The sequence below is a fragment of the Pristis pectinata genome, chromosome 23 (genome assembly GCF_009764475.1).
Source record: "Pristis pectinata isolate sPriPec2 chromosome 23, sPriPec2.1.pri, whole genome shotgun sequence".
In the NCBI taxonomy this organism is placed as follows: Eukaryota; Metazoa; Chordata; class Chondrichthyes; order Rhinopristiformes; family Pristidae; genus Pristis; species Pristis pectinata.
The window spans coordinates 10,046,134-10,058,133 of record NC_067427.1 but is presented as its reverse complement, the minus strand read 5'-3'; the positions used below and the strand labels follow the sequence as shown (position 1 = coordinate 10,058,133).

At 37.3% G+C, this 12,000-nt stretch overlaps 1 protein-coding gene across 7 annotated transcripts in view; it reads right to left on the bottom strand.

Annotated features, from left to right (window-relative positions):
- The window catches only part of LOC127582157 (centriolin-like), a 58,677-nt gene that overhangs the window by 25,004 nt on the left and 21,673 nt on the right, over positions 1 to 12,000 (bottom strand). For 6 of the 7 annotated variants that reach the window (XM_052037210.1, XM_052037212.1, XM_052037214.1 and 3 more), the window contains 9 exons: positions 11,481 to 11,660; positions 11,248 to 11,364; positions 10,069 to 10,213; positions 9,160 to 9,302; positions 8,403 to 8,598; positions 7,767 to 8,074; positions 7,355 to 7,563; positions 5,368 to 5,560; positions 3,566 to 3,696 (listed from right to left, as the gene is read on the bottom strand). In XM_052037210.1, the coding sequence (XP_051893170.1) occupies positions 3,566 to 3,696; positions 5,368 to 5,560; positions 7,355 to 7,563; positions 7,767 to 8,074; positions 8,403 to 8,598; positions 9,160 to 9,302; positions 10,069 to 10,213; positions 11,248 to 11,364; positions 11,481 to 11,660 (1,622 nt within the window). The remainder of the gene's footprint in view (positions 1 to 3,565; positions 3,697 to 5,367; positions 5,561 to 7,354; positions 7,564 to 7,766; positions 8,075 to 8,402; positions 8,599 to 9,159; positions 9,303 to 10,068; positions 10,214 to 11,247; positions 11,365 to 11,480; positions 11,661 to 12,000) is intronic. The other variant, XM_052037211.1, reaches the window with a different exon arrangement.

The window sequence follows — 12,000 nt, the reverse complement described above, 5'->3', positions numbered from 1 at the left end:
TTTCATAGTGACAACTTCAAGTAATACCAGAGTAAGTATGGTTGATGTGACTAGGAAAGGCATTTATACTTCAAAGATATTTAACCTTAATGAGCTCCCTGTGGAAGAGAACTATAACACCTGCTGGAATCTCACGAGATAATGATCAGGACAGCCAGCAGCAGAAATATATGGAAATATTACAAAAGGAAAACACTGCATATGTTGGAAATCAGGAATAAAAATAGAATGTTCTGTAAGCACTCAGGCAGTCAGAAAACATCTGTTTCAAGTCAATTAAATAGCTTGAAAAATGACCTAGAAATTGCATAGCATAAAGCAATGTTTATGTACACTGCACGATAGAATTTCTATTAGAAAAATTAGTGAGTTCCTGTGAGGTCCACAAAGATAATGATTTTCTTTCAAGTGTCCTCATTCAGCCTTGCATTTATGGAGGTACCAGAATATGGAGAGGTTAATACAGCAGTGTACAATTCATGCTTGGATGCCACTTCCAATATTTTGCTCCACGCATCTGCAGCCTGTGGATAGGGTGGGTCATTCAAGCAGCCTCTCACAGGAGATAGTCTACGTAAAATACCCAGACCTCATGGAAGAGCCTCATGTGCTGTAGAATTATGCAGCAAAGGCCCCTGAATAAATTGACCATTGACCCACTGTATTGCTGAATAAATACCTTTCCATCCTCCATACAATTTTTAGCTCAACAAATGTGAAGATGTGGAGCAAAGGGGGAGGTGGTGGGTAAAGCACAGAAGTTGGGAGGAAAGAATAAAAAGGAAGATGGATAACAGGAGAGATTACTCAAAAGGTATGATGATTCAGGTAAAAATTGAAAAGTGAAACAAGTAAGCAGAACAAAAGATGGGTCAAGAAGAGTTACAAGTGGAAAAAGCAGAATAATTTTTTGAAACTTGAACTCAAATGTTCAGCTTGAAAGGCTGTAATATGTCTATCTAAAAGATGTGGTGTTGGAGCTTACATTGAGCTTCACTGGAACAAGTAGGAAGCCGAAAACAGAGAGGCCAGAGCAGGAGTGAGATAGAAAATTAAATTACAGGGTCTACGTACAGATTGAATGAAACACTCATTTAATTTGTGTTTGGTTTCCCCAGTGTAGAGGAGAATACAAGAGGTTATGGTCCAACTTTATAAACCCTTGGTCCACCCTCAGCTGGAGTACTGCGTGAATTCTGGTTGCCAAGATAGAGGAAGGATGTGATAGCACGGAGAGGGTGCAGAGGAGATGCACCAGGATGTTGCTCGACAGGGAGCACTTAAGTCATGAGAAGAAACTGGAGAAGAAAGGTTTGTTCTACCTGGAGCGGAGGAGGTTAAGAGGGGACATGACTGAGGTATTTAAAATTATGAGTGATATGGATAGGGTAGATTGTAGGAAATCTTTCCCCACATCAGAGGTATAGAAAACAGAGAACATAGGTTTAGGGTAAGGGGGAAAGAGATTTTGAGGGGAGAATGAGGGGTACCTTCTTTACCCAGAGACTGGCAAGTACCTGGAATACTGTCTGAGAGTGGTTGAAGCTGGCAACATTTAATAAGTGTCTAGAAGCGCACTTGAACTGCTTAGGCATAGAGGGCTATGGACCAAGTGCTGGGATTCATACAAAAGGGTGCCCACTGGTTGGTGTGGATGAGTTGGGCTGAATGAGCTGTTTCCACACTGTATGATTCTATGACATTGTGAGCAGTGAACACATTATATTAAGTTGAAAGTAATATAAAGTAAATCTCAGTTTAACCCAAAAAAGAGTACTTGATATTAGGAAAAAAGGATGCAAGTGAGAAGGTGCTGCTCCTCTTGCACTTTCACAGATGGGCAGAGTGCATTGGTGATGATTGAAGATTGGATTAGCACTGGGTAGGGTGAAAGGTGTCTTCAAAATGTTGAAAGGTAGGGAGAGCATGAATTTGATGGGTGCATCAGAGTGGAGGTGCTGGAAAAGGTGGAAGATGACAAATTGAATGTGCAGTCTGATGGGCTGCAAGGTTAGGACAAGGAAAATCCTACTGAGATTCTGAACAAGAAGAGAATGAGAGAGAACAAAACTAAATGAAAAGGAACACAATGGAGGAAAAAACTTGGTTGAGGAAAAGTTGTTAAAGCATTACAAAAAAAGGTGGCATCTCCAAAACTGAATGTGAAACATGAGAAACTAGGAAGATGAAATTGAGGATACAAGGTGTAGTCAAGATAGCTGTAGGAATTAGAGGGTTTATAGCACACTTTCTCATTGCCAGAAATGGGAAGTAAAGAGTCAAGGAGGAGCCAGAGATGGAACTTGTCAAAATGGGGAAAGGATGGAAATTGGCAGCGAAGTTGAATTTTTTCAGTTTAGGGTGAGAGTGTAGAATGTAAACAAATCACCAATGTATCAGGAGAAAAATAGCAAAATGGAAGCTGAATGTGGATGAAAATAGCAATGGAACAAACAAATTCTACAAGAGGCAAGTATAACCAGGTTGCCTTTTACCTGCTTTAAACGAATATAGTCAAAGGAGGATTTATTCAATGTGAGAACAAATTTAGAAGGATGGGAAAGGTGATGACAGATAGGAACTGGTCTGGCTTCCATAACAGGACATGAAGGAGCTGGAGGCCATCCTGATGAGGGACAGGACATCAAAAGGTGAAAGAAAGATATCAAAGGCCACTTGATAAAGTGGCAGAGGAAGGAGTAGAATTACAGTTTTTGGGAGGAAAACTCTTGACAAGCAGAAGAAAAGTAAGGTCAAGATGGGAAAATTAAGTTCCTTGGGGCTAGGACAGGCAGAAAGGATGGGCAGTCATACATGTGAATCTTAGGATGGAGGTAGAAGTAGGATGTGGATGGCTGAAATAATGAAGTTGGAGATAATGGATGCAAAATCTCAAAAGAAAATGAAATCAATGACAGTTGAGAGATAATGACTTGACATTTAGGGACAGGTATGAGGTGTTAGAGGATTGTTATTCAGTTGCCAAAAAATAAAGGTCAATTCACCAAACAAAAACAGTTCTATCCTTGACAGCAAGTTTGATGACAGCATCTGTTCTACTAAAGCATCTTGGTTGTATAGCGACAAAGTTTAAAAAAAAATCAAGGAATTAAAATAAATCTAAATGTTGTAAGACAATGTGCCATCCTGATGATATATTCTGTATTTCATTCAATTGCTGAAAAATGTACTTCTAAAAACTTGCATTCCATCAGTTCAGTAGTGTGTCATATACATCTACATGCTACCTTATCTGAGCATATGAACCCAGCAAAAACCTTGAAACTCATTTTGTGAGCATCTGATTTTCCAAAGTTTTACAGAATTACATAATCTCCGCATTCCTTAATATTCTGAACACCAATTAAATTTACTGCTTCTGCATTTAAGACTAAAATGAATATCTGGCCAGACTCTATACTGGTAAAAAGAGACAATTGAAGCTCTTGATTTTCATTCGCGAAAATCAGAATCTATTTAGTTATTCACTACTTTTGGGGATTTCATGGAATCTGTTTACATTATTCAAAGTGTGCCCAGTGCAGTTTGGAACTCTATTCTGTACCTGAGTTGCTTATCAGCAGTAACTAGTTTAACTGCAGTGTCATGGGCTCTTTGCTCCAACTCTTCTGCATCTTTCTCAGTGTCTACTAAGTGTTTCCTGGCATCATCATATTGCTGGAGTATTTCTTTTGTCTGTAAGAAAAATAAAACACACTTTTAAAAAAAAATGTGAAGACAAACTACTTCATGAAGCATTTCTATTGTTTTGTCTATGAGACATAATACACAGATTTTCAAAAAACTGATTAAGGGGTCTAAAAGCCATTGAGTTAAAATAAAAGTAAACTTTAAGCAAGTAGATAGAGGTTGTTGAATTTGATTAAAACCACAATTCAGATGTTGGACAAAATGCTGCAAGCACACAGTAGGTTAGACAGCATCTGTGGAACACTAAATAGAGTTAATGCTTTAGGTTGAAGACAATTTGTCAAAATGGATTTCCAGTGTTTTCTAATGCTGAATTCAGTATTGAGTCTAGAAGCCCAGATGCAAGATGAGAATACGGGTCTTCCAACTTATGCTGGCCTTAATATAACAGTGCAGGGCATGACAGACAGATGGGTTAGATTGAGACTGGGATGGAGAATTAAAGTGGCAGGCAACGGGGAGCTCTGGATTTCCCCTGTGGACTGAAAACAGTCACCCAATCTGCTTTTGGTTTCTCCAAAGTAGAGGAGACCACGTCGTGAGCACTGAAATGCTAGATTGGGATAAGTGTAACTAAATCATTGCTTCACCTGACTGAATCTGGATGGTGGAAAAAGAGATAAAAAGGATAGAAATTGCATTCTGTGCCGTTGCATGGGAAAGTATGTGAGAACGGGAGTGGCTGGAGACGACAGAAGTGCAGACCAGAGAGTAGCAAAGAAAAGGTCCCTTCGGAATGCTCAAAGAGGAAAGAAAGGGAATGCATGTTTGGTGGTGGAATCTCATCAAAGGTGGCAGAAACTAGAAAGGATGATACTTTGAATCCAGAGGCTGGTAGGGTGGAAAGTGAGGACTGGAGGAACTCTATCCTTGCACTGTCTGGGAACAGAAGGGTGAGACCAGAGGTGCAGTCACAGAATTGATCACCTAGTAGTTGTAAAGGGAATGGTCCATTCGGAAAATGCAAGAGCAAACCAGGAGTTGAGAAAGGAATACTTCCTTACTTCTGCTGTCAGTTATTCACATTGGCTGAGTTATCCTCTTTCCACTAGCACAGCCTGACCTGGTGGGTATTTCCTAGAGCTCTGTTTTTAACAGCTTTTACATTCCTTTGGTTGTTTTCTCTCCCAAGCTGCCCTTACTTCACTGCATCATGGTCCTTTGTTTGAGGTTTTACTTTCTAACTCCTCTCAACCAGATAATTTTATCAACAGCTTGGCAACTCTGACCTTACCTAATCCAAGATATTCCCTTTGTCCTATTTCTCCCTGACTCTCTCTGCAATTTAAAACTAACTGGTTTTCTCTCTTTCTCAGTTCTGACGAAATGTCAACTCTGTTTCTCTTTCCACAGATGCTGTCAACCCTGCTGAGTGTTTCCTACATTTCCTGTAGATATCAGGATGTTTCTTATAGGGACAAGGCAAATTTTCAAGACACAAGCTATGAAAGGATAACTTATTTGGCAAGAATTTATTTCCTAATCTACAAGAACTGGTATATTTTAGCCATAAGATTTACTATTCAACAACTATCATTGGCGCCAAGGCCCTAAGCCCCAGAGAAAGTAAAACTCTCACTCCATCTCAGCTAAGGAAATACATGTTGAACTCTGTTTGCATTGTTGCTACTGTGAAACAAACTGAAATAGACTTGCCTTTTCCCTTGTACTTTTGAGATCTGCCTCAGCCTCCATTAATAGTCTGTCTGCTTCTCGTAGCTCTGCCCTTCGCTTTGAGAGAGTTATTTCCACACATTCAATTTCATCAACAACATCATCGTGTCTCTTTAGAGATTTTTCCACTTCAAGTTCATTCATGAGCAGATCTACATGTCCATCTAAAAAGTTTCTGTGAAAAAAGTGACTACAACATTTAAGAAATGCCGTAGTTATTTATCAATCCAGCACTACCAAAAATATGCATATTTTCATTTGATTACAAATAATGAATTTATCCTTCTGAATGAAGCCATCCTGAATGAAAGCAATTTAAGAAACAATGGGAATTACTTGAAATTAAAGTCTATATGTGATTCAAAGCCATGTACTAATCCATAACTCTAGAATTTTATATTGTTGTGACGATGCAGACACCACAATAATTCACCAAGAAATTAAGTTAGTTGGTGTCTTATTTTGATGTTAATTCAACAGACTCTGATATCATGGTATGACATTCAGAGATGTTGTCACAGATTATTTTTATACCACATAATTTTGAGAAACAAGAGCTTGGCTAAGGAGACATACAAACTTGCTATTCAAAGCTTGATCTTTTAAAAATACATTTATCATAGTTGATGCAAAATGTAATGGAAATCAAAATACTGCAGATGCTGGAAATCTGAAATTAAAACAAAAAATGCTGGAAATACTCAGCAGGTCAGGCAGCATCTGTGCAAAGGAGCAACAGAATTAATGTTCCAGGTTGAAATCCCTTCATCAGAACATAATGCAACATTAGAACAGTACATATAAACCCATATAGGGACAGCTTATGCAAAATCTTAAAAGAGTTAACATGATTATGTATCACAGATATAAAGATTAAAAATACAGACTAAGTTAATTGCAGTTAGAAACACTAGAAAGTGATTCAAAGGAATTGAATATATTTAAATCAATTCAATTAAATTTAGGAAGTAAATAGCCTCTTTTCACAGCAGTTTCTTCCAGTTAAAGTGATTGAGTCCATTGGTCACTGGTGGTTCACTTACAGAATTAGCAGCAAAAATCATACAGATTAAATTTCTATGCAGCTTTCCTAAATTGCCTGTAATAGGTTTGTGGGAAGGTCTGTGCACATAGATGAGAAATAAGGAAAATATTTCTCCTGGATTTCTGTAAACTTTCTACAAAATTTACAGTGGATGATGCTTGAGAAAGTCAAAACACAGCCCCTGGTTAAAAGCTCGCAGTTCGTTCATCATGGAGTCCAGGAGGGGATGTGCAAACTGAAGTAGATTTCCCAATACCTAAAGAAATTTGCCACCGAATCACCTGCATCCAATGGACTCATTCACTGTAACTAGAAGAAACAGCTGCAGAGAGAAGGTAATTTACTTCAATTTATTTAAATTGAGTTAAATATATTCAACTGCTTTTAATCACTTTCTACTGTTTCAAAGCACAATTATCTTTTAAATAGTGTATGGGCTTCAAAGCAATTCATGGAGCAGGTTCCCTAATAAAGCCTGCCTGCACCTGGTGACCAGCTTTTTGAGCCAATTTTGACCAGTGAGCTTGGGTGGTGGTCTAATCAGTTGAAGATTCAGGCCATTATGTTTAATTTTTAAGTCAATAAAATAAAGACATATGTACCAAAGCAGTTCCTCCTGTTGTGTTTACTTTAAAGACAAATTAACAGAATAGTATTTGTTTAATTCTATGGATCTTGGCAAAAATAACAATGAGTCAGACTATTCATCATCTTTGCTAAAATAGACCTAAATACTATGAATTTAGTTTCTTAAGCACCCCTTCAACCATGAGTCATGATTTGCATTGTTGTTAAATATAATAAGCAACTCCTATGAATCTTAAGAATGAATCTTGATTTTTGTCAAAAGTTTGCCTAAAATGCAACAAATCTGAAGCATTAGCACATGATTGAATCTTTTCTTCAGTGATCTAAGTTCCTTACTTTTGATTAGTGCGCTTATGGACCACCTTGTGCAATTCCTCAACTTCATGCTCCAGCTCTTCTCTCTCCTGCAACAGCTCATGGATGTCATAACGAAGTTGTTCTATCTGCTCACGATGACGATCTATGGAAGCAGTTGTTTTTGGATCTTTGGATTTATGAGACCTTAAGTGTGCTATAATATCTTCCAGTTTACTGATTTCATTCTCCTAAAGGACAGAAGACATGAAAAATGAGGTCGTGTCATGGAAATAAATTTTTAACTGCATTAAGTCTAGGTGAAGGACTGTTAATTATCTTGCAACAAAGTTTTGCCTACTATATCACTTATCTGTGTTTTATTCACATAAGACTTTTAATCAGTAAAGACTACGAGCAACTGGCAACACAGCACAGAAAATAAAACTCTTACCAGGTCATGGTGCTCCAGAACATTGCAGTGAAGAACACCATCAGGAATAAGTGGGATGGCAAAGTTGGGAGGGAGAGGTCCATAAACAACTTGTGTTCCAGGTGGTGGCGGCCCATAAATAATTGTGCCTGGAGGGACAGGTTGAACGTTGGGTGCTTGTGCAGGTGGAGGTCCATACACTACAGTCCCTTGAGGCAAAGGAGTACCATCAGGGTACATAGTATAAATGACTGATCTGGGTGGGGCAATAAATGTTTTAGGTGTGCCATTTTCATCACTTTCAGTCCCACTATCTTCATCATCACCTGCTGATACAAAAAAAATCTTACAACCTATAAAACATCTAACCCATTATTTTATCAGTTTTGCACCAATCATTTTTGATGAAATCTAATTACTTAACCACAATTTTAAAAATTATTTGGACATCTGATTTTGGAAATTCTAGATTATAAATAGTTTTTGCCTTCAGGCAAAAAGCGTCATCTAAAATACTAAAGGACAATATTATTGCTACTTTTCTAATGGTTCTTTCTGGGTTTCATAGTTTTCTTTAATATCAGTCACAGAAAAGATCTTTCATAATACAATATCCTAAACAAGTGGAGACATGCTTCCTTCTGTCATGTTTCATACCTTTCTGGGTACGAGTCCATTGTGAGGTATGTCTTATTGGTGAATAAACCCAATAGCCTCCTGGAACTGATGATATATATTCTTCCTTGCCTCCTCTTCTAGGAATTGATCCCTGACTTGGAGATGGTGGAACTTGATGCAGCGAGCTGAATCCAGAATCTTTTGTGTGACTGTTTTGAGACCTCAGGCTTGGTGGCTAAAATAAAAGTGAGAAGAAAACACAATTCAAAAACCCTGTCTACACACAGAATCTAATTCTGCACACAAAAAAAATCAACGCTGATTAGTAAATTGACAAGTTTCCCATTGTCAATTTAGGATTAAATTCCATTAAACAATTTCTCTGGCCTTAAAGTCATGGATTACAATACCAACCTGCAATAAACAAGCTAGCTTTGGTTTGTCGCACAACTGTGCTTTAGGTTCTAGGGACTTTCACTTGTAGCCATTGGTGTAATGAAATGACTGCATTCATAAATAAAACTATATGTAACAAAGTGACCCAATTGCAATCGTACAAAATGCCAAAACACCTTCAAGTATTAATATTCCAAAACATAATTCCCAAAAAGACAACTCTCAAAATTGAGAGCAGAATGAATGCACTTCTGCTGGGGTAAGTAGGAAGGCCAGAAAATTGAAGCCATGTTTTTAGAAACAGAATCAGAACTAAAATGCTTTTTACTCACTGGTTTGACTAAAATTATGCAAAAGTAATGAGATGCACAATGCATTGATAATTTTGCATTTGCCTTACTTTTGGTGAAGATGGCACAAAGTACCAGTAACCCCTTCTTTTAAATGGATCCGTCATACTGGTAATGTAATCATTCTGATTGCTAAGGACGCTTCTGAGAGCAGAGATTTCATCCATCAACTCTTCCATTTCATTCAAATTACCTGAAAGACAAAGACGTTCACTGGTAAATGTAATCAGCTGAACTAGAAGAAGCCATCAATATCCTTTTGACTACAGGGTGTATTGTTTATTACAGACCAGAGCCTTGGAGTGAACATGGCAAGCAGCATAAAGGTATGTAATCAGACAACAAACAGAAAAGTCATTTTGTCATTCTCTAAATTTGAACAGTTTCTTTACAGCTTGTCTCTGGAGATATTGTACTTTTTGTATGAACTTAAAATATAGTTGGGGCTGATTAAATAAATGCGCAGAGAAGCTAAATAGATGCTATAAGAGACTTTAGGTTGCAATTTCAACCTGCTCCATGGGTATGAAGTTGGTGCTATTGATCATTCACCTTAAATGAGGAAGTGTAAATTAGGGAGTCTCTATGAGGATCTGGTAGGTCTGCAAATTGATAATCCACATCTTTAAAACCAAACTGGGAAAGATTATGTAAACTAAGTTACTATGGCTAGACATAGCAGGAATTTAATAACTTACCAGAAAAGTCTCAAACAAAAATAAAATTGATGATGATAATTTTATAATATATGGAATCATATTACCTTTATATCTATGCCCATCCAATAAATTTTAAAAATCACCACATTTCAGACTCTGGTCTTCCTCATGCAAAGAAAAATGGCTTAGTTTACAATGGAGAGAAAATCTTGCCATTGCATTCATTGTTACAGTGGAAATTAACACAAATATCATTTCAATCACAAAGCTATATAGAAATCAAATTTATTTGCATCTTACCCTCTCTCGTACGATTCAGATGATCCTGGAGGCGCTTCACTTCTGCTTGTTGTCGATTTAGAGCTCGACTTAGTCTTTCAATTTCTAGCTGTTGGGTATTCACACCATTTGCTCCAAAATCAAACGTCTGAATTTCATCCAGAATCTAAAACAGTAGTCGGTATCCATGGATACACAAGGTACATAAAAATTAGCTCACTAGTCTTTCTGCTTGTAAATGCATCTAGCTTTCTCCCTGCATTTATTTAATCAACTTCAATGAAACATAATCAATGCAATAGTACAAGTGAATAAAAATATGGAAATAAATGTTGTTGTTCTTTGAAGTCTAAACTGACAATGCCTATGAAATAATAGTCATTAAAGTTAACTGAAAAAAAAATCCTATTGCTCATTGACTGCCAAAATATAAACTCATTGATATTTAGAAAAATTTTAATTCAATGATTCACTTTAAAACAGGAAACTCGAGAGAGCTTGGCAATATAGCATGTATATTGTGTTCTATTTTCCATTTCTAGTACCAGAATCCAAATCCAGTTTGGATGGACGACAATAATTCTATAACTTCAGCTGTCTGGTTAGACAGTAGGAAGCCATTTGAGCATCAGTCTGTTTTTCAAAGCCCAAGAACACAATAGGATTGTACACTGAATATACTTGTCAGTGCGAGGACACAAGATATACAAATACTTATCAGAAAGAACTACCTTGGGCTTTTCTATGGCCTGACAACATTAGTGGATGAAAAAAAAACAAATAGCTCATACCTTAAAATCGTGATTTTGAAAATATCTTAATTACATGGGATTGTAGCACAGAAAGTGAATCCAACCAAATAGATTTGTACTGATGTTAATATGAATCCCACAGATTCCTTCAATCCTACTTTTATCAGTGTAATCTTCTATATTCTTCTCCTTTATGTAATTAACTAGCTTCTCCTGAAGGGCATTTTATCTAACACACCTCAACCAGTTTGTCTGGTAGCACATTCCATATTCTAAGCAATTCTTTGGGTAAAGAAGTTTCTCCTGAATTCCTTATTGGTGTCTACAAGGTCGTAGTTTTGTATTCCCATACAAGAACATTATCTAACCCACCAAAGTTTCAAAGACATTAGTGTAAACAAAAGATGTACCCCCTTTGGTAGCTTGTGCATTCACCCTTTTCCCTCACCTGGTTTTCTTTGTCCTTTAATAGGTTTTGCAGCAGCTCAATTTCAGCCTCTGCTTTGGCAAGACCTCGAGCCGCCCGAGTTGCCTCAGACCGGAATTTTTCTGCTACTTTCATTTCCTAAAGTGTAAAAAAAAGCAAAAAAAAAGTTGTAAGTAAATATGCTTTGATGGAAAATTTGGATAAATTTGAAATCGAAGTCCTGGATGGGCAGAAAATTCTACAATGCATGTCACCTCTGTCCTTTCTTGGTTCAGTTTTTGAACAGTTCCCTGAAGAGCTTTCAGGTGGTCTTTGGCAGTGGAAAGTTCTCTGGCAGCCATCTTGTCAGAAGCAGCCATGGTTGCCTTCAAATTTTTCACCTCTTCTTCAAGATTACATAACTTCAAATGAGTTTTTGCATCCTCCATTTTACTCTGCAATTAATAGTAAAACAATGTTAAATCAATTGAGGCTTTTTCTAAAAATCAATAGATTTATATACTCAATAATTCTACAACAAATGCAACCACTAGTTTTAAAGAATCAGAACAGATACAAGACACAAGAGACTGCAGATGCCGGAATCTGGAGCAAGAAACAAACTGCTCAAGGAATTTCGTGGGTCAAGCAGTATCTCTGGGGGAAAAGGAACCGTTGAATAAATATTGGCTCAGTATTGACTTGCAGTAGCTTGATACCCATATTAATTTACTCTATAAATCTATTCTCACTTTGAGCAGATCTCCCAGCAAGTATTTCCTGAACAAAGCCAGC